At 37.5% G+C, this 23,738-nt stretch overlaps 1 protein-coding gene across 2 annotated transcripts in view; it reads left to right on the forward strand.

Moving 5' to 3' along the window:
- MAP3K7CL (MAP3K7 C-terminal like) overlaps positions 1-23,738 on the forward strand; it is a 45,660-nt gene that overhangs the window by 8,996 nt on the left and 12,926 nt on the right. The window contains exons 1-3 of one of the 2 annotated variants that reach the window (XM_053936097.1): positions 7,591-7,647; positions 7,899-8,007; positions 16,438-16,496. In XM_053936097.1, coding sequence (XP_053792072.1) covers positions 7,630-7,647; positions 7,899-8,007; positions 16,438-16,496 — 186 coding nt within the window. In that variant the 5' untranslated portion in view covers positions 7,591-7,629. Of the gene's footprint in view, positions 1-7,590; positions 7,648-7,898; positions 8,008-16,437; positions 16,497-23,738 lie in introns of those variants that run through there. The other variant, XM_053936098.1, reaches the window with a different exon arrangement.

Below are 23,738 nucleotides of genomic sequence, written 5' to 3' on the forward strand. Positions count from 1 at the left end.
CATGGTGCTAAAACAATTAGCTGGTACTGCCAGTGGAGTTTATTTTAAAAATTATTACAGGTTTAGTTTGGAGATTTCATTTTGCTGTTAGATTATGATGGATGATAATATGAGGAAAATCATAAAATCAAAACAAGGTTGTCACTAGGAGCTAGCATGAATGTGGAATGGGGCATCAAGGTTCTTTTTTGGACAAAAAGATTGCTGTAGCAAAAGCAATTTTTTAAAGTGATTAAGGAGTTTTACATTAATGTGCCATATGGTGAACAGTCAGCAGCAACATAGCCAATAGGTTTCAAATGCACAAGAGGGACATAGATGTGTTGGAGCGAGTGGAGGAGGCTACAAAGATGGTCAGAGGGATGGAGTACCTCTGCTATGAGGAAAGGCTGAGAGAGTTGGGAGTGTTCAGCTTGAAAAAACAAGGTTCCAGAGTGACCTAATTGCAGCCTGCCAATACCTGAAGGGAACCTACAGGAAAGATGGAGAGGGACTTTAGACAAGGGAGTGATTGACAAGAGGGAATGGCTTCCCGCTGACAGAGAGGATATTTAGATTGGATATTAGGAAGAAATTCTGCCTTGTGAGGGTGGTGAGGCCCTGGCACAGGTTGCCCAGAGAAGCTGTGGCTGCCTCATCGCTGGAAGTGTTCAGGGCTTGGAGCAACCTGGTCTAGTGGAAGGTGTCCCTGCCCATGGACTGGCTTGGAACCAGAGGCTCTTTAAGGTCTCTTCCAGGCCATTCTGTGATACTGTGAATTTCTAGAATGTGCCCTCTGAGGGACAGCATTGAAGAGCAGGTTTCTGTAAACAGCTGCTTCTAGTCATACTATGGATTAGGTGTAAGGAAGGGATTAAAAAGTTAGAGCTTATTCTATGTCGTCTGCAATCACTGGTTTTCAAAGATAACTTATATGTTTGAGAGTATTAAGCCAATCTTTAATTTCTTGGCAATGATCTCCTTTATTAAACCTGTGTGATCCTATGTAAGTGAATTCAGCTATTGCATATCAATTTGCCATTAATTATAAATTTGCTTATGTCATCTTTTGTAAGTCAGTGCACAATGTATTCTTCCTGCTGGTGTTAATGATTTAGTTTAATCTGATGGGGGTCAGCCATTCATGAGAGTAGAAGTTTGTAAAGTACATTATTTTACCTGTGTTAAAACACTACCTAGGCAAGGAGACCGGAGCTAATACCCAAGAACACTAAGGAAATGCTCTGTTGGTTGCTCCAGTTGTCAGGATATGAGATGTTGGATTGTGAGTGATTTTGCACTTTGTGTAATTTCAGGGAATATATATATGTGGGTTTTTTTAGTTGATTTCTTCTTGGAACATCTTCCATATGCTAGAATATTTAAAATGTCTTTTTAAATAGTGACTGGCAATCTGCAAAACACCATTTTAGCATCAATGAGGTCATATGCTACTAAAATACTGCTTATACTAGGACACTGAGATGAATTGAAAGTAGCACAGCTAAAAAGTGAAGGCAACAGGTGTTTTATTAGATTGCCGATATTGGGTTTTTTAACATCTGTAGAATAACTGATACTTCATCCTGAAACTTTTTGAAAATTTGCATGTTTCCACTACTGAATATCAGTAAGTCCCAGTGTTCCTAATTTAGAGTATATTCCTTTAAGGTGTTTTTGACTAATAAAACGTGATATCCTCTTCTAGTACGTCACCAGTTTCCTAATGTGATGCAGGGCTGAAAGAATTTTGGTTGGAAACCAGGAACCTGATTACTAAGAGGATACTGAAAAAGGAACAGGGCAGGCTGTGTTCCTACACACACACACACACACACACAAAAGCCAACAAAAAACACCCTGGAGTTATCAGCATTCTGTAATATTCACAGAGATGACTGTAAGGTGTATGTGCAGTCTGTCAGGAAGAAGTTTTTTTGTGTGTTGCAAGAGTAATTTTTTTTGGTGCAATTATTTTAATCACCTCTTTAGTGAGTAAGAATTGTGAGATTTATCTCTACCCAAATGTCTTGGACTATTAATTTGAGCAAGTCAATGAAGTGAAGCATCCTAGACTTCAATTTTGCCATTGTTTAAAATTGAGATCTTCCCTAGTTTCCTCTTATAAAGTAATGTAAAGAAGTTTTTAAAATATGCTGTTTGAGTCCATGTTGTTGAGAGTTTTAGCATGATCATCCCAAGAATAGATAGCTGATAAAGCAATTACAGTCAAATCATTCATCTTGATGCTTCAGATTTCATCTTCTGTATGCAGAACGCTATAATAGTCTCACATTTTAAAAATATGCCACCTCTCATAAAGTAGTAGTTTCAGGTGACTAATCATTGTGTATAGCACAGAGCTGATATTTAAATACAAATCAGGGGCCTTTTGGTTTGTGAAGTTTTGGATCTTAGCCCACAATTCAGAGGCAGCACACTTCACAGAAGTGTGTAACTGTGTCTAGTTCTGGGCTTCTCAGGACAAGAAAGACATGGAACTTCTGGGGATGGTCCAGTAGAGGCCACAAAGATGATGAGGGTTCTGGAGCATCTCTTAGGAGGAGAGACTGTGGGAGCTGGGCCTGTTTAATCTGGAGAAGACTGAGATGAGATGAGATGAGATGAGATGAGATGAGATGAGATGAGATGAGATGAGATGAGATGAGATGAGATGAGATCTCAATAATCCGTACAGTATTTCCAGGGAGGGTGACAAGAAGGTGGTGCCAGGCTCTTGTCATTGGTGCCCAGTGAGAGGACAAGGAGCAATGGCCATAAACTGCACAAGAATTTTCACCCAAACATGAGGAAGAACTTTTTCCATGGAGGGGGGCAGAGCACTGGAATACACAGCCCAAGAGTCTTGTGAAGTTTCCCTCTCTGGAGACATTCCAAACCTACCTGGATGCATTCCTGCGTCACCTGCTCCAGGTGACCCTGCCTTGGCAGGAGGGGTTGGACAGGGTGATCTCCAGAGGTCCCTTCCAAGGCTAAAAGCTCTGTGATTCCATGAGTCTGTGAATAATACAGATTTAACTAGAAACAGTGAAATTCAAAAAAAAACATGGATACAGCGGCTACAACACATAAAATGATGATCTACTTAATTAGCAACCGCACATGCTATTTAAAGTGAGTGCAACTGAAGTGTCAGTCTGGAAATGTGGAGTGTCAGAGCCATCTGGAAAAAAGCACCCTGCCCTATTCAAACATCATTTATGTCCAAGACCCTTGCTGTCATGGCTACTGGAAATTTTGCCTGTCTTAAGATTTCATGTAGAGAGCCTTTCTTAGGCTTTATGTAATGGCATATAACAAAGGTATGAATACCATCTGAATACCATTTGTCCACACAAAGCAATATCTTATGATTTGGGGAAAATCCTCGCTCCATGAAAACTGATGCAGAATATTTTTTGTGGCTCCACTGGAGCCAGGATTTTCTGTATCTTCCAACATTTTCACAGTAATTGGATGTGGAGCTGGACATCAATACCAAGTGCTGATAATATTGAACTGTAGAATGTTATTTGCAATAATGGTTGTGATTAGAGGCAAATCTGTCTTCTGCCCCTTCCAAAGGAGGCATTTAGTGAGGAACCCTCAATCTTTTCAGCAGCACATTGAGAGAAGAGAAAATGGTCTGTGTAGTCATAGGTGCAATCCAGCTTTCTACCAGCTGTTTGGGCCAGAGCTCTGAAATCCCACTGCAGTTAAAGACAGCCTCAAGGGATACCTAACTAATGGTGCAGCTGTCTTATGCCTTCCCAGGTCATTCCTGGGGTAAAGGTAGTGTGGGTAGGATATTTTTGCAGTTCAGTAATTTTGAAGTATAAAAAAGGTCTTTTAAGGCCACAAGGGCAACTGGTAGCTTCCAGAGTTTTGCCCTGGTGAGATCAGTCCTGGTCTAGGGCCAGAAGGTGAAAGAGTGAGGAAGGATGAAAATTTTACTTGAGCCCTTCATGTCTTTATTTGTCCAGCAATCTCTCTATATATCAGCTGAGCCAAGGGAATCTAGGAATGTGTCTATACAGCTCTGGGTTAGATAAGCTCTTTCCATTAGGAATTTAAAGATGAAATATACCTTCACATACATTTTGAAGGAGACCCCCTTTTCAAGCACAAAACAATAAAGATATTCTGTAAAATCATTCTGTAATTGTTCTCCATTTTTCTCCACTTGTTCCAATGACAGTGGTAGCATTCAAAGAAGTCATGTAGGTAGTACATGTGCATGACAGGGATTAAACCTTTATTTTCTGACAACAGAAAATAAAACTTTAAACAGAAGAAATTAATATCTTGTGATACATGAAGATTTATCTATTAAATTGCTTGCCAGTAGTTTGACAAAGAAAAGCTATCTGAAATCACACTAGAAAATCCTCTGAGTTCAGTCAAATCTCTGAGTCAGCTTCATTTATCACTGCCATCACCGGCTGGTCTATAAATACATCTGCTTTTATAGCCTACACATTCTGAGATTTGCCTGTTATCTCCTCGGAAGAGAAGGGCTAGTGGCTTCTCTTAAACAAGCCTGGCTCAGTCAAAGCCAACACGAACATAAGCCTAAGAGGCCAAGCCCTTCAGTTGTTGTTAGCTTTGATAGTCACTGCTATCATCTGAGAGTGTGCTTGCAGCCAGTCCAAGTTGGCAGTGTCAGCCCAAGCTGATTGGAGCTGCAGACATTTTTGCTGACTGGAGTCATGCTATCTTTGCCATTTTGCTGGAATAGACACAGACACTGATTGGGTCATGCTGAAAACATTCCTGTCCTATGAAGCAAGTCTGTTTGTATTTCAGGTTTGCCAGGACTAATGAATTAAAAATCTTGGGATCACCACAGTTTGCTGTTTAATAATGCCTGTGACAGAAGGATTCTTTCCTCCCTGAAGTGTGACAGTATCATAATCCCTCATCCCTGGCAAGGAGAAGAAGGAAAATCAGAATTGTGGAGAAAAGTAGAAAAGGGTTATCTTTTTGGACAGCAAAGCCTATGGGAAGTGCAGGTAGCAGCATGTTGCCCTGACAGCTGTCTCAGCTTCTCAGACCTTGTCAGTTTGTTGCTATGCAGCAGGTGCAGCCTTTTCTTTTATTGACGCTTTACTCCATAAAGGCAACAACAAGCCAAGGCAGTGGCTGGCCCTGGATTATACAAGTGCAGACACTCTGCTAAGTGAGGTAAGGCAACAGGTGTGAAAAAAATCCGTACAGCTGTAACAGCATTTAATCTGAGTTCTGCTGCAGGTTTGTTACAGGGGAACAGCAGCCAGCCAGCTCTACAGGTAATTGTTGGGAAGATGAGAGCTGCTCATTAAATCTGTTAAAGTTCCAGGTTGCCCACTCACTCTCATCTCTGTCTACAGAGACACTGTTCTTCATTCATGGAGAAAGCATGTGGGGAATTAGGGGCAATTGGTCTGCATGTTTCATAATATCACCTTGTTCGCACACAGGGTTTTTCCATCACTCTCTGTTCTCTGTGATTGCTTTTTGTGATGAAGAGCTTGAGGATTTTGCAAAAAAAAGGAGAGAAGGGATAAATGCAATATTAAAAAATGATAACAGGGTAAATGCTGTGTATAAGGATGAGATTTCTTTTTTTTCTGAATTAGAATAAAATGAACACTTTCTTTTGTGTTTCAATAGAATTCACCATTTCTTACTAAAAGGGTATTGATTTTTGCCCTCACAGAGTAGATGGTTAAAAGAGTTAATTTAAAAACATTGCACACCACAGAGTATGTGATTGGAATAAAATATCAGTCTTGTAGCAATATTGTTATGGCAATTTTAAAAGCTCTAGCAGAAGGCATCCTTTTAATTTCTTAGGCTATGATGTGAAATGTGAAGTATACTCTTATGTGGAAGACCACTTGAGATAGTCAGTGTCAGAGAAAGTGTACAAAGCACAGAACAATGAACAGCCTTGTTTTAAGGATTTTCTTATCACTTAAAATCTCTTCATTTGGAGAGGTTTTATTCTTTACCTTATATTGGGAAGTAAGGGAAATATGTTTAAGAATTTTGCATTGGTAATTCTGTTGTATTTTAAAAACAATGAGATGTCTCATGTTTCTTATGAAGTGAGGGTGGGGAAGAGATCAAGAATGCTCAGAAGGTAAAAATTATTTACTCTGATGCAGTGCACTTCAAAATAAAATATTTCAGTTGTCTCCAAGGGTATTTTCCTGAACCTAAAACATACATGGCTGCAAGTTATTTGGCTTTTCTTTGCCTCTGCTCCACAGATAACAGTTCCATTTTTGTGGGTCTTGAATACTAGTAATGGGAAATTAAGACCAATCCTTGACATCTTTCATATACTAGCAGAAAGGGACACTTTCAGCTTCAAATAAAATTTATTCAAAGTAAGGATTTTAGATTATTTGTTGTTATTGTAAGAAAATATTATGCATTTCAAATAATAAGTAACCATATCACTTTGCTAGCTAAATATAAAGAGAGACAAAGCAAATAAACAAGAAATGCTGAAATTAATGGACTCAATGCAAATTCGATCCTCTTCCACTGATTGCATGGCAATGATGCCAAAGAAGGGTTGATTCACTTGTACACCACCAAGGAAGATTATACTCAAGAAATAGTGTTCTGTTCTATTGACTTTTTGAGACTGCCAAATAATTCAGTATGAATTAGAATGACTTGGTAGAATTTTCATGCAATACAATAGCTACTTTACTGTAAAACTGCAAGACTATTGGCTTAGGAAACTGGTTCTTGTTTTCACCAGCTAAATGCTCTGTTGTCTGCTGACAATGAGTTAGTAAATTCATTGTATTTTCATGATGAATTTGGTTCTAATTCCCTAAGAAGTTTTTATCGTAATTTGGAAGCATAATTGTCCACATATTTGGTATGAATACAATGAGTGCTGGATAGCAGTCCAGAGTCCTAAAATAATTTCTTTATGAGCAGATCTTTTGCATGCACGAAGTCCCACTGACTTCACATTCTCCACATATGGTGCTAATCAGAATATTAATAGCTTTGAATTTTAGCAGCTTTGTGCTAGATAATCAAGGGCATTGTTTGCATTCAGCTATTCAATAGAGTTTAACCAAAACTGTGCATTCAAAAGATTAAATATACATAGTAGAGCTCAGAGTACAACTTCTCAGGGCACAGAGATGTTTTAGTTACACTGTTTGAGATCAAAAATAGCTAATTATTTTATTGCTCAACAATTCTTTAGTGCCATATTTGAAATGAACTAGCAGTTTTCTTAATGGACAGTGTTTCATCACAGTAAAATCACTTCTTTGAATCTATGGTCTCAGAAGAAAGACAGAGGACTGAGTAAGGTCCCAACCCAGGAGCCAAATCCATGCAGACAGACCTCTACATGTTCACAGGGTTCCACTGAAGAATCACCACCAAGGTTTGGAGACCCCATGAATTTTTGGTCATGAAGTGTGTGACTTGCAGGGGCAGTTGAATTGGGGAAGTATGGGTGGAAGGTAGGAGGATGAGTGCCTCCTCATTGACACCATGTGGAGTGGTGTGCACAGTTCCAATCACAGGGCAGGCTTGGGGTCATGTAACTCTCAACTCCCCACCCCTTCTTCCTTCTTCACCTTCAGAACCAGGCAGCATTGCCACGAGTCAAGGCTTGCTGAAGGGGCAATGGCGGGGAGCAAGCAGGTGAGAAGAGAGGCAAGCTTCCTTTGCCATCGTCTTTCTAATTTATAAATAGCAAAAATAAAAGCAGTCTCTGCACGGAATTTCACTTAAATTCTTATCAAATGGAAAAGTGAAATGACGCTCCCTTGACTTTGATTCTAAACATTTAGCTAGGATGGGAAAGGCAGCTGTGAGTGCATGAAAATCATTAAACTAATTTGTTGAATGATGTCACATGCTCTGTAATAAATATATTTTTTCTATTATTGCAGCTGGAACAAACAAGTAAAAGCATTGACTCAAGTGCCCACATGATCACCACGGCCAGGGTACCTGCTGATAAGCCAGTACGAATTGCCTTCAGCCTTAATGATTCCCCAGGTACCGTTTAATTTATGGAGTAAAACACAATGCTTTTAAATTTAAACCACAACTGCTTTTAAATTTTACATTAACTTACCAGTGTTTACAATATCAAATGTAGTCCAGTGTAATGGATGAATTTTTTTTATGAGTGGTAGCTTGTGATCAGTTTTCCTGTCTGATAACTTCTAATGTTTCCATTAACAATTTCATTAGACTAAATCCTCTAGATTGACAGTTTAGATATTTACTTTCTTTCAGTGGTTTGTGGAATGCAATTAGGACTGTAATTAACTATCAAATTTACCTGCATGTGCAGTATTTCTGATTTTGTGGAATTGTAAAACAGGAAAAGTAAAAGGACAAATTTGCATGAGCCTAGAGGAGGAAGAGGCTTTTTCTACAGGAAGGGTTGGAAAGTGCCACACATGCCCAGCTTGGTGAAAGGTTTCAGGAAACAGGTGCCCCACATGGCACGTTCTCTCAGACAGCAGCAGAAATTTCACTGATGCTTATCCTATCAGCTCATGCTGAAGGAGTATTAATTTCCCCAAACATACCCTGTACACACATAGACCCTTTGGAGTAGATAAATATTATTGGTTTGCACCTTCAATATTATTAAGGACCAGAGAGCTGTTGCCAAACAGTGAAAGTCAAATAAATCAAAGGGGAAGCTTAAAAGCATCCCAAAAAAGTTGGCTGTTGCTTTTGCTAAAGGTGAGTGTCTGGAGTCAGGGCTGAGATGTGTTTCTGGCATGATGTATAAGGACAATTGAAACCTATACTGTTGAGAGCTTTATGGGACTCTTTGCATTGTAGGATAATGTGTTGGTTGGTGCCTGAGGTTTGTGTAAACAGAATCTCAGCTTGAATGCAATTTTTTATTTTAAAAATATTTTAGAATATGCATTATCTTTCCTAGCTAATTATTGTGTACTATGAATTTTCAGCTACAATACTGAAATACAATCTCATCCCCTAAGCAAGGGAATTAAAAAACAAACATCTTCATATATTATTGAACCTAACTTTAAATTCATAAAGATAAGTGACAGATGGGGATAAGGAATATAAAGAAACAAGTGATAATCTATGTGCCCTTTTTCATAAATTAAAATAAACTGGTAATTACATTTTTATTACAGAGAGTAGTAAGGAATCACTCACATTTCTCAAGATACAGTCACACTGTAAATTTCTTGCAGGAATTATGGCATAAATAGGTCTTGAAGAGAGGTGTAAAAGAAAAAAAGAAATCTTTACAAATTATGAAAAAAGAATGCTAATGTGAGACACTGAAAACAAGTCAGGGAAAACTGAGACCATGGGAAAATCAAAGAGAGCAGAGTGGTTTGTGACAAGAGACAGCAGTAGGAAATGACAAGGTTGTGAATAGCTTGCAAGAAGGGGACATGAAAGGCAGGAAGCCTAACTTCCTTAACATTGCATCATATTTTATTTTCTACTTTTTTATCCTGCTAATAATTCCAGCCTCTCTTTTAACATTTACAAAAATAAACTCAGTTAAAGAAAGGTAATATTTTTCCTCTACATATTGTTAAATTGTTCCAAATGTTAAAATTTTAAAAATGTTGAATCCTTTATTGTATATGTACAAATGTTCCTACAGTATGCAATCCAGAATCTTCATGAGTGCTGATACAAAAAAAACCAGCAACCAGTAGGGTGAGTGCCATATTCCCCTCTGCATCACATCCGTTTGGGGACTACCAAGAGGTCTAAATCAACATTATTATTTTACCATATCATAAGAATTTCAAGTGCTTTTATGTTAGATATATTTCAAGAAGGCAAAGGAAATAAGCTTTTAATAGGTGTGAAAATTTCCAGCAAACCATAGTTGAATCAAGAGAGTACAAAAAAGTATTTAACACTTTTTTTAAGATGAGCTACAAAAACATTCAAAATACCTTTAGGTATTCCATAGTAGGTGGGTTTTTTCCCCCTTACTCTTTTCTATTTTTTTCACCTTTCTTTTCACATTGACAAGGGTATTTGTTTTCAGTTTAAACAGGAGTTACCTGATGTATGATAGTAAAGCATCAGCTGAAGCTCGTGCACTGCTAGGATACAATAAGTTCTTGGCAAGGGCTAAGTCGTGAGGAGATCTCTTTTCCTTGAATTCTACCTCACTTAGGCATAGTGACGCATTTCGCCAAGAAAGGCTGCATTCTCCTTCCGGGGGCTGTGCAACTGCTTACTAGGAGGAACTGACAGCATAACTGGATATAAAAAGAGGAAATGGAATGTTTCTTCTGGGTGGCGATTATCTCACTGGCTAGGATTGTAACCAAGCAGTGGGTGTGAGGAGCAGTGAAAGGAAAAACTACTCTCAGTTTATGAGAAGAAATTACTTTGTGTTAACTGACCTACAAAACCAGAGCTGGCCTATCCTGAATGTACAAGAAATATTGTGTCTTACATTATTTGTCAGTCAACACCTGATGACTGAAATTCTGGCCAGCTTTGTGAGGTATTTTTAATGTGATAGTAGAGTAATCAGTTCCTTAAAAGTCTCAGGAGCAGCCCATCAGCGGGTGCTATATAAGAAGACAGTTTTATTGTGTATCTCTTATTCCTGTATATATAAATGTCTGTGTTTGGCCCTTTCACTCAAGTTCACTAAGACACGTTTCACAGGGTGTGTCTGTGCACTGTATCACAACAGTTTGACTTAAGGGACCATTTTAAAGCAATGAATTGGAAACATACTATTTCAACCTACCTTACATCACTTGGAAACTAATGCAGCTTGAACTGAATGTGGTGTTCCAAGATTCAAATAAGTGTTCCAAAGTTGAAAATTCATTGTGGTTTGTCAGCATCAATTTAATGTAACCGGTGAAATTCAGTATGTCCTAATTTTTATCAATTTTACAAATACATGAACTTCATGGAATTTAGACAGCTGCATTTGTTTTGTATAATAGTTCAAAGGGAAGATTTATAGGTTCATCTCTCTTCACCTTGCCTCCTCAAATAAAAGCTTGAATCTAGCTGAAAAGTTCTACTCATGGTATGTAGTAATAAATGACTGGGTCTGAAATTGTTAGTGAGTTCTTTAATTTGAAATTAGTCTACCTCTGACAACACTTTACAGAAAAATCACTGACAACAAAGGCAAAACATACATCTTCTAATGAACCTGATGGTGGAACGGTGTCATATTTTTGCAAGCATCGCAAAATTACTTATTTTACTCTTCTTTATGCTCATTATCCTAGTGACTACAAGGATTTTTTTGCTTTTCTAGTTTATCATGCAAGAATGTTTTGCAGTGGTTGCTTCTTCAAAAGCAACCTTCAAATTCCTACCCCACCCTCATATTGGTTGTGATGGCTTCAGAGGTTTTCCAGCACATTGATTGACAGCCAGTGAGGATTGCTAAAATATATGGCTAAAATTTACAGTGCTAATTTCCTAAATCTACACCCAACCTACAGGGCTCAGTTCTTGGGGAATTAGATGGGAAATCAGGTGAGATACCCTCAAAGGGACATTAATCTGAGGATGCTTAGGTTTGAGTGAAGGTATATGAAGTAGAAGGATTTTGCTCTTATCTCGTCTATTGTGGACTGTTTCTATTTTTTGCAGATCCACAACTCTTATTATTGAGCTAGCCTTCACATCCTATTCCTGGGTGGGGCAGTGACCATTCCCCACTATTTAAGAGTGAGGTAACTGCAAGGTTGAGTAAGGTCGTGTCAGGCAGGGCTGTGAATAGAAGCCCTGGAGCTCACAAAGCAGTGCCAAGTTGCAGTCACTTAGCCACACAGCCTTCCAGGATGAATCTGATGAGTCTATGCTTGTCTGTCAGTATCCAGGCCCAGAGCTGCTGGATCTCACAGCCCTCCCAGAGCCAAGACTGGACCCTGACAGGCAGTTTGCCACTGTTGTTGGTGCAAGTTGTGGTGCTTGCAGTTCAGTTTGAGCACTTTTCCTGTGCAAGGGCTGATCCACTTACAGGATAACAGCCTACTTACATTACCAATTTAATTCTTTAATTTAGAAGGAAGAGATCTGAATACATTGGCCCACACATGTAGGAGAAAAAAAATAGGACCTGACTGTATAATTAAATACTGGGTCATAACTCAGTTACTCAAGGAAGCAGAGCTGTGATTGGCATTTCCTAAGTTTCAAGTGCTTGATTTAGCAACCTTAATGTGCTTTCAACACATTTAATTTTTTTATATTCTATTTCTGTCTATCTTAGTGAAGATCATAGAGAAACTAATTTTCAAGATTACACTAGAAGTAAATCAGATGTTGTTCTTAAAGGATTTACTGCCTTTAGCTCACAGTTCAGTTAACTGGAACAGCCATATAGGAAAAGATTTGGGTATTACACTTAATTGTGACAGACATTGTGTCAGTCAGACAGCAGCATGTGAAAGATTTCTCTCATTTGACATGATGGAGGTCTGGGATATTGGAATCTCCAGGAGGCTAGAATATGATTAAATAAGTGAAGCTTTCCAGAAATCAAGCTTCATTAGCAAATGTGCAACTTTAGCATATATCAGCTGCCTCAGGGGTAGTAGTGAGCTTTTTGCACAAAGACAATCAATGTTAATATTGAGTTCAGATACTCTTTGTTACAAATGACAGTTTTCAGCAGCAAGCCAAGCGAGCATGTGAACCTGATGAAACAAACATGAAAATCACACTATTTCATACACACAAATTGGGTCTTTGGTTAAAAACACATGGGTTTTAATCAGGGTATAGGTCTTTAGGGCATTTTAAAATATAGAACTTCAAAATTAGATTTGGGATCTATGGGAAATCAGGAAATGCTACTTATTTAGACATCATGTTGCAGATCTATTATCTTAGGTGGCTGTAATGAAATCCCTGATCTGATTCTTTCACATCACAAGATAGTGCTGTTGAGTTTGCTGATATGGTCATAATATGCACATGTACATTTTTCCTTCTTTCTTATTTCCTTTTGACCAAAATCTTGGCTCACTTTCAAGTGCAGTGAGTTGCTGTCTCTGATTTTTAAATCTATTTTTATTTTAAACGAAATAAATTTTCAACATGCAGCTTGAATTACAAATAATTTTTCCTTATGTGTTTCTTTATAATGACTATAGGAATAAGATGCTGTTTATAGCTGGTGAAGAATCAGCCTAGATATTTTCAGGGATTTGTGGTACAAAAAATCCACTAACTGTATTATAAAAGGGCTCTTTGATTCTATCAGTGATTCCTTATAATAATCTAGATATTCATTAAAAATTGATAGTTAATTGAGAAAAGGGGAAATATAGGTATTTCAGAGTTTTGTTTTCTAGTTAAGGAGAGGTAGAGTAGAAAATAACAAACACAGATCAGGAGATAGTTTTGAGAATGTTTGATCTTCAGAGTAATTTCATTGGCATTTCAGACATTTTTTGTATCTGATTTTCAGAGTCAATAGATTTTTAAGGCTAGAAGTCTGTTGCTTTCGTTCTTTTCTTCTCCCTCCGACCTCCTTGTTTTTGCCCGGTGACACTTTCCCGGGGCGCTGGCCAGGTGCTTCCGGGAGCAGCCGGAGAGAGAGAGGCAACAAACACCTTTGCAGGTTCGTTTGATACGGACAGAGCTGTTTAGAGAGTGCGAGCAAGACCGGGATAAAGAGACTCAAGAGATTGGACACTTGTTGTGCAGTCCAAAGTAGGTTGTATTTGCCCGATCGCCGCACATACAAGTGACCCCGATCTGGGGTCCAGACAAAGGTTTTATAGGGGAAAATAAGAGATAAGGTGAAACCAATAGAACAATGCCCAGTGTGAATACATTATAGGTAAAATCCAATGGGAATAACTCCAGGGGGAAGGATGAATACACGTAAAAATACAGAATAGAAACTCCAGCTTTAGGTTTAGGAAACAGAAACTCCCATCTCAAATTCACAAAGCCTTTTTGCTCCGTTTGCGTGGCTGCACACTGCAACAGAAGTCAATGTGATTTTGACTACTATTCTGCTCGTAAGGGCAATAGCAATTCTTCAGAAAAAAGTGCAAGAATTTATATCTTTCCTCTTGACATCCTGAAAACATCCTCAAAAAAGTTTTAGGAGGTGAATGACTGCTTTTATTTGCTTTCCCCTTGTGTGAAATTTAAGTTTTCATTATTACCAAGTGATTTTTATTTTTACTATTGTGGCTGTTACTTTGACAACAGAGAAATAAAACTGATCTGGGGCAATAATTTATTTCACTGAAAGCTGTGGGGAAAGTCTTTTGTTGTTCTTTTTGTGAAAAACAAGATTGCAGTTAGCTATGAGGATTTCTGTTAATTTTTGTACACTAAATACTTCAGCTGAAATTCTCAGAAGAGCCGAAGAGAATTAGCAGCTCAGGATAATTTCAAAACACTGAAGCCTGTAGCATTTCTCAATGATGTTCTGCGCATCAGATGATGATCTAAACAAGTCTTAAACTAGTATAACTAAAAAAAAAGCCCTAGCAGCTGTTCAATAGATGCTAGGGCAAGCCCATTATAAAATGTACTATGGTATGTCATAATGGTTAGGATACCAGTAGATTCTATTTTTAGTACCATTCACTCAGTCACTTGAGTTCAAAAAATAAGCAGGGAACATCTGTTTATTGAAAGGATTTCCTCTACATTAATTTCTCTTTCTATCACATCATTTTTAAAGTACTTCCAAAAATTTTATCTGGTTCTCTTCAGAGTATGATCCAATTCATTTTCCAATATTCTGACACTGCATTGATTTTATTTTCTTATTAATAACTGATGCTGTGAAAATGTAATTACTTTCTGATGTTTTTTAAAATGTTTTTAATCATTTGGAGTGTTGCTTTTGCTATGTTTTTCTGAATTTTAAAGATGTTCAAGATCCCTCTTGAACATAAAACTACTGTACCAAAGATTGTACTGCTGGAATTGCCAAAACAAATAGCAGTTTAACTGCCATCCATGATTCTGGTCCAATATCTCTGACAGAATATTTAACAGCTATTCAGCCAAATACCTGTAGAGCAGCTGCAGCCCTAGTCAGACTGAATCTTATTTTGTCCTTCCTTTTAGCCTTGCCATATGATGCATTTTTCTTTTTTTAGAATATTAGTCTATTTATATATTGTACAAGAAAGCAATAGCAAATTAAAGATAAACACTTGCATATTAGCATGATACCATTCTATACAATTAAAGCAATTTAAGTATTTTCCAGAATGGGCATGCTTGACATATGGTGTGAAGAAAGAAGGGGACACTCACATGACATGGGTATGACTTTTTGATAATGTAGCAAGACAACTACTCCACAAAAATACAGGAACTTCTCTTTATTTCCTGAGGAAATTCAAGAGCTTTTGCTTTTGTATCACTATATTTTTTTCTTCTCTGAACATCTCTTCCCAGAGGCTGCCCAGCTCTAGCTATATTATTGAGTAAGGCTCTGACCATGTGCGTTTAGTTTTCATAGGCTAAGGTGACTTATTTTACTTTTTCCCCCCCAACCTCCTTTGCTGCATAACCACAGGCCAGGAGAAAGAGATATCAAATATTTGACAGATAATTTAGATCCTAGTTTTTATTCTTTTAGAATCCTTCTTTGATATGAGGTCTTTTTGATCTTGTTGGGGTTTTGTTGCTGTGTTCAAGTCTACAAGTACACAGCAGATTGCAGGATCTGAACTGTGTTAGCGATTTCCTCCTGGATTTTCTCCTTATTTAATTTTGACACATTACAAATAACTGACTGTAAGCTAATAGTAACACTCACCTCCCATAACCTGTAGTAAGATGAATAAACAGTCATCATAGTCCAATGCAAAACTGAGAGTGTGAAAGTCACTGAGAAAGAAATATTGCACTGGCGCTACCAAGTGTGATTCATATTTCTGATCTCAGTCCAACTACTAGTGGGCAGGTGTCCACATCACAACCCTGACATAACTGGCGCAATCTGTCCCACCTGGAAGCCTGTTCTAAAAATAAACAAAAAAAAAATCTCAAATGAATAAATAAAAACACAGCTTGATTTGTTGTAATGATTGAACTAACTCTAGCCCATAAGGATTGTAATTGACAGGTAAAGTCCTTTAAGACAGTCCTTTACTTAGCAGTGTAGTAGAGAGAGCTCAGGAAGAAAAACAGTTTGGATTTATTTGTTTTATTAAATTATCACATGTTCGACTAGATTAACTGATTTGTTTCTTAATCACTCCACTGCAAAATAGACTTTCTGTATTTCCAGAATGTAAACTTTTCTTATTACCAATCCACCAGTATTTTCAAGGATTCTACTGAGGCATCTCAAGTGTAAAAGATAAGATGTGGAGGTGTTTTCAGGATCCCAATATTACTGTCCATATATGCAATATAGAACTTCATTAAACAGATTACTTGAAATGCCCTCTTTGGTAGACAATGACTTTTAATATCATGTTTACCTTTTAGATGATGCATCCCCTGGAAACTTCTCTTTGGCATTTCCAGAACTAGATCAGCAGCTGCAGGTAAACTTTTGTTCTTTTATGACAGTTCTACTTCACATTCACTGTATTTGTTGTTATAAAAAGCCTCTGGTTGTTAACTATGGTGGAAGTTTTAGTGGTGCTTTTCTAGCCTATTAACATTTAATAAGACCGTATATATCCATAGAAGAAAGCATTGTTTTTTCAAGATCTACAGAAAATTTTTAGTCCAACCGTAGGAAAATTACTATTTTAACAATCTTGCCTGCTTTCAAGATTTTCCATTCAATTCCTGCAGTTCTGCTGCACTGCAATGAAGAGAGTTCTTGTTCAATTGATGGGAGAAGGAATGAGAGGGGCATTATACATTCTAATGCCTGCAGGCTGTGCTATGACTGATATCATCAGTTTTCTCAGAAGCATTCCAAGAGAATCCTTTGGTGACCAGTCTGATTTGTCACCATAGAATACTGGACAGTGAGCAATTGATGGCAACTCCATGGTTCACTAGGCACGAAGCCAGTTCTGCATATAGGGATTATTTCCCTTTCCTCTGTGGTGGTTCTAGAGTGTTTGCTGGCTTTTGTAGACTACTTCAGATCATCTATTTTCCCAGGAGCATTTAGACTTCCTCTGATATTTCACTAAGAAGGCAGTTGTTTCCTGACTGTAAGTTGAGAAGGGCATTAGTAGACCACTCGTTGTCCAATAATGTCATCTTTTCTGTACCCATCAACTTATGAGACAACACGGGATGGCTGCTGACTTCAAGGGCTGACGCTTCTGTCCTGCTGCTCTCATCAAAAGGATGACTGAGAAAGGAATGGAGGATGACAGAGACTCTTCTTGCTCTATCCCTCTCATCCTGAGGATATGGACAGGTTCTTTAGGCTTAAGTAGGAATTAATAACAGCTTAAGATTTGGGACAAAAGGAACCAGATAGTATGCTAACCTCTTTATTCTACTAACCTTCCAGTGCAACAAATAGGATTGATTTTTTTTTTCTTAGAAGAATTCAGTTTGAGAAAAGCAATCATGTTTCATGGCTGGAGTACTGAATTGAAAGTAAAGAACCTGCATTTTGTTTCCAATTCTCTCAGTGACACATTGATTAATCCTGGAGTTGCTTCATCCCTCTGTTCATCTCTGAAATTAACTTAATAATTTTTACCTTTTTTGTTAAAGAGCATTAAGACCAGTAGGTGAGGATTGAAAGCGCAAAGTATGATTATTATCGCTGCTATTGATACATAAAAACAAAATTACTAGCATTATGTATAAGTACTCTGCAGGATGAGCGATAATTTTTTAATTAGGACTTTTATGACTTTTACATTTCTGCAACCTATAATGTACTCTAAATATGGAATTTTATGCTAGGCTGAAAATGCTGCTCTGGAAGCTTTCAAGTGTTCTCTAAACACTTCAGTAAAAGTTTTAAATACACGCTAGCACAATCCCGCCAAGTGTACCCAAGTTAAGTACTTTACATTTGTTTCAAGAAAACCTTCCTTTACTCTCATGATCTCAATATGATAACAAATTCAAAGAAACAATCAAAGGCTTTGATTAATGTAATTTTATTTTTATTATCCTTCTTAAATTCTCTTGGTAATATCAGGGTAGCTGAAAGGATAACATATGAGAACTACCTGTCTGATTCAACCACTTAAAAGTATAAAATTTGTGATAGCACTTCATCCTTTAGTTTTCAAGCTTATGTGCCTATTTATATTTCGATGCCTTTATGTTCATCCAAGGGCAGTGAAGTCAATACAGGGTTCTGAGCTGATACAGAGGTAACATTGCATTCAATTTTAGCAATAAAAACTTGAATTTCCTTGCTTTTGTCAATCTGGATCACAGCTTCATGTGATAACTATTTAATGTAATTACAGTATTTTTAATCTGCTTTAAAATTTCAAACAAGCGATAACTGCTACAAAGTCATCATTTATCTTATTACATTTCTTATTAATTGTGTTTTTTTCAATTGCTGCAATCCAAACTGCTGCGGGTTTGGCAGAACTCTATGGCATGTGCCTGCAATTCATGCTAGCTTTGAAACAGGTAGCTCCTGTATTACAGAAACAAGTAAAATAGGCTTCACCAGAAGTAGTGAATGGCGGTATGCCTTGTCATTCCATCCATGCTTTTTTCTGTCCTGAAGTGCTTTAATACAGAGCACACACATGAAGGGTAATGAAAATTCATTTAAATGAACCTTTCAATCAACTGTGGCAACAGCAGCCTGAAATGCTTGATTTTGTAAGAATGCTGGTACATATGTTCATAATAAAAATATCATATCTGAGAGCTACAAGATTTTCATCAGTGTGCCATAAATACAATCAAAAACATTTGAATTTTATTTAAAGAAGCAAACCATAAATGCAGGTTATGTGGCTATATAGTAATAGACGCCTTAAAAATAATAACTTTACAGATTTCAAGCATACAAAGGAAAATTTTGAAGCCTGTTTTAAAAACAAACAAACAAAAAGCCTAAAATAGCTGATCTTTAAGCTGGATTTTGAAAGCAGCTTGAAAGCTATGTAAGTTCAGTGAGTCACTTGGAAAATCAGAGCCTTAGAATTCTATGCATGCAGGCAGCAGACCACAGCCTGAGTACCAAGCAATTTGCACCTCTGTTTTAGGCTTCAACCTCTGTCCTCCTATGTTGGGCCTTGGCAGACAACATTTCAGCAGAATTACCTAGTAGTCCCACTTTTCCTCCCACAGTTCTTCCATACCTATTCCCTGGGCAGCAGTATGAAATGGCAGGGCAAAGTCCAGTGCAGCCTCTCCTTGGCAGGGTAACAAACTCTGCTGTCCAAGCACTCAGCTCTACAGAGGTGGAGATGGGATTGCCTGGAGAGAAGGTCTTTCTAGGAGACTTAGCAAAAAAGTTAATTCTCTATAAGGACTCTTACTAAAGGACAATTTTAATTGCAGCTTTTTTCCAAAGAATAAAAATTGATCAGTCTGTGTGTTCTGATGTACTAGCTAGCTTTAGGCTAACATGTTTTATTTTCAAATTACTTTTCTGAATGTTGCATTTTTCTACACATTCCAAGAAGCAATTTGTGAAAAAATAACTCAACTACTTTAAATCAAAATTTATATGTGGTCAACCAGACATGAAAACCCTTCATACGAGAACAGATCAGTTTAAGCTATATTTGCAGCATTATTATTAAAAAAAAAAAAAAAAACACACACAACTAAAATAACTTCCTGCTAAGCTATCAGTGAAACAAAACTCATATTAATAAACTTCTTGTTTTCAATTCCTTTTGTTTACAGTATTGTAAATTATTCTCTTTCCACTGACAAGCAATACCTGCTTATTTGAGCTTTGGTGTTTTTACCCCCTCCCGTGTGTATGCCATGTGGTGGGCACTGCAGCAAGGGTAGGTTGGTTACACCTGTCACTCTGTCACTGGGAAACTAATCTTTGCTTTGTCTGGACGGCTCCTTGGAAGGCACTTCCTTGATTAGCTGCATGGTGACCCCTCTGACAGAAACTTTACTATGGGTTATCTGCTGTATTTAGAAACATACATCAGCATCCAAGGCCTTGTTGTTCAGGTCACTTAATGGAGAGGGTGTCTAGTGTTCAGTACCTGCATTGCTATGCCCTATGTGTTGTCTGTCCTGTTCCAACACTTCCTGTGGCTTGCTCAGTTCATCTCTCTGTTGTCCATCAAAATCTTTATTCCAGCTGAGAGCTTGATCCTGAAGAGGGAAGAACACAAGTCACATATGGACACATAGGGTGTTCTATAGTTCTTTATCTTTGAAAACCAGGTTAGATGGGGCTTGGAGCAACCTGGTCTAGTGGAAGTTGTCCCTGGCAGGGGGTTGGAAGGGAGGTGATCTTTAAAGTCCTTTCCAACAGAAAACAATTAAATGGTTCTGTGATCTTGTCTCCTGAAATTGTGAGCTTGAGAGACATTTATGTAATATTTCATGTTACAAATCTGTGTCATTAGATGACTATAAAATTGCTGCAACAAAAAAAAAGCTCCAGCCATTTATGACATCCAACCTTAAGTCAAAGGATAGTTTTTCTTGCTTTAGTAGAAAATGCTCATATAAAAGAAGTAATGCAAATGTTACGAAAGGGGTAGTGTGTTGTGTGTGATATAAGTATTTAGCAGAAACCTTGTTTACTCTGGAACTTTAATTGCTTCTACTGAATGCCAGGATTTTTGTTAGACACATAAATTAATTTTAGAAAGTTTAAAAGCATACTGTGTTTTTAAAGTGGATGCTGTATTTTTTTATTATGTATTGATTTCCATGAGAATTCTGAGAGGACTATGTTGCTCTATAATTAGATTTGATTCTTTATGAACTTAATAAGTCTTCTGTAATGCTGCTGTTATAACTTTGGTCTTAGATTATGTAAGACCATTTTATGTATGTATGTTGACGTGTATGCATGTTCACCAAGTCAGAGCATCATATTAAGGCTAGAAAAGAATGGAAAATCTCCCAGGAAGGAGAGCAAAACTCACAATTGCTCTCATCCAGTTGACCTGAATTTTTTGGAAGAAAGAGAACTGTTTACTTTCATAGTAAAACTAGACTAGACTAGATGCATTCTAAGATGGGTATCTGAAACTGGTAGAAGAGTTCCAGTTGTGCAACAAAAAGTAGCTGCAATGTGCTATTTTTGCTTGGCACAATATGGGTTTTTCCATCATAGAAGAGTGCACAAGACCATATAATGAACATAGGCCACATTCAAAATATTGGCATTGGATTTTCCACTTTTCCAGAAGAGTTCAGCTGAAAGTTGCCAAATTTACAAAAAGCAAGACATCACTCTTTAATTAGATCAGTGCCGAAGACTTCTAGACAAGTTCACGTGAGCTGGAAAAAAACTGCCTGATACAATTTTTTCTTGAAACTTCAACTTTTTCAGGAGAAAATTTTAAAATTTTTTTCGCAGTTAAACACATAAGTGCAATGATGGTGAATTAAAAAATCAACTGTTTTAAAGTTTTTGAACAGTTGAGTGGCACTGTCAACTATACAGCTTTTGTGGATATGGAGTGCTGATTTTCATATGGCAAGGCAAAAGAGCTTGAATGTGAGTGAAGCAAAAAAAAAACCCAAACCTGAAAACTATTATTCTGTGTCAACCCAGCAAAGATTTTATTTAAAAGACGTCTTTCAACTTGCCTTAAAAAGCAGGCAGAGAGGAGGCCACCCTGATGATTAAAGGAATGGAACACCTCTCCTGCAAGGAAAGCAGGTCCCTTCCAACCCAAACCGTTCTGTGACTGTCTGTTTCTTCATGAACTGCTTTTGCATGTCATCTTCCAATATATTTCATATCTGGATTCTGAACAAAAGTCTAAATAAACAGTACATGTCTTGTAAAGATCTACATTTATATATGCACTTACAGAATTGTCTATAAAAGAACCTCTTAATGTCTACCTGCTGAATTTTGTAGAAAATTTGTCAATGTTACAATGAGCTACTCAACAAAATACAAGGAAAGGTCAGACCTTGTTGAAAATCAGGCATAATAGGACAGACCACCAGTACAACTTGCAGCTGTATCTTTTGTACTAGCTTTGTGAACAAGATCAGAGATGCTGCACATGCATATTTTGCCAGCACAGGAAAATGAGGGTGGATGACACTGAAGCCTGAAATAAACAGCATTAAAAGTAGCAACTGTTGCCATTAAATGTAACCTACTTTGGCAGGGATGTTTTTTGCTTGTCTAGCAGGTATGCTTTTATTTATATTAATTTATGGACAGGCAAAGTACTTCATGAAGTAGCAAGCTCAGACTGTTCTAAGAGGAAGGTAAAGTATGGCTGTTTACTTCTGACTGAAAAAAAAACCATACTGCAAATTGAACTTTATTAAACCCTTCTGAAATTAGTCACCCTCAGTAAACCAGCAAACTCTTAACATAAAGATGTTATACACACTTCATGGAATGCCACTGGGCATTCTGTACTGCAGTATCTGCAGTACTTCCCATTGCCTGGCCTCAGACAGTTTAAAAGTCCTTCCAGGTGGAATGGAGATTTGTATCTCTCCTTTTCCCATGTTATTGCAGTAGAAAGTGTTTGCTAAATAAGCCTGTTTCATATGTTACTGACCAGAAATTACTCATGGATGCTGTAGATGCTATATCTGGAGCCTTTCTTAGAAGCTTCCAAATTACAGAGGAGCAAACCAAATTCTCCAGTTCTGGCTGCCCCATCCCTGGAAGTGTCCAAGACCAGGTTGGATGGGGTTTGGAGCAACCTGGTCTAGTGGAAGGTGCCCCTGCCCAAGCAGAAGGGCTAGAACTTGATGCTCTTGAAGGTCCTTTCCAACCCAAACCACTCCATGATATGATCCAATGATATTCTATCTAGGCATTTGAAAACATTGTAACATTTATGTTTTAAAGAAAAATACATTAATAATTTAAAAGATTCTTGATATAGTGCTTACTACCATTAGACAAATTGAAAATAATTTTATGAACAGAAATTAGTAAACTGATTGTTTAATTTCCTTTAAGTTCAATTTAAGTGCTAAAATATCAGTGTAAGATAAAATGTCACTGAAGAGGAAACAATAATAGGAAGGGGTTTAAAAGTTAGCAACTGGTTCTAAGTGAGCCTTAGATACTAAGTTTCAGCATGTCTAGATAATTTTTAGCTCTCTATATATATCTTTTGAGTGGGAAGCTGGAATATAGAAACTGAGCACTGTTTTAATTTTTAAACTGGTTTAAACCATCTAGATTAGTGGAAACTAAATTGGAAGCAAATCCAAGGTCTTTTGTGCTTTGTTTTGTTGTGTTTTTCTTTTGAAGTATCACTGTTTGGGGACTTTCCCCTTGGTACTGTTCAAAATCGTTTTATTGTGACACACGTGTCAGTGGCTGATCTCTGGTAGATATCAGAGATGCTGCTTTGGCTCATCCACGCATTCTTGGATTAGAGCAGTGATACTTCTATATTCAGTCTTGCTAAATTTATGCTTATTATTTGGGTGGCTATATGAATGGTGCTCTTGCTCATCCACATTGAAATGCAATTAAAAGCCCTTTTCTAGGGATTAGATTCGTCAAGTATTGGGCTGCCCTTTTCCTGGGTTCCCAAAATCTCCAAGATCAGGGAGAATGAAACAATGTGCTATGAAACAATTCTGCTGCAGCAGATTTAAATTTAGAATATGGAATATGAGTGTCTGTGTTAAAATTTCAGTGAGGAATCACATACCAACTACAAGTACTTGCAAGCTCCATACATTAC

Source organism: Vidua chalybeata, chromosome 2 (genome assembly GCF_026979565.1).
Source record: "Vidua chalybeata isolate OUT-0048 chromosome 2, bVidCha1 merged haplotype, whole genome shotgun sequence".
Taxonomy (NCBI): domain Eukaryota; kingdom Metazoa; phylum Chordata; class Aves; order Passeriformes; family Viduidae; genus Vidua; species Vidua chalybeata.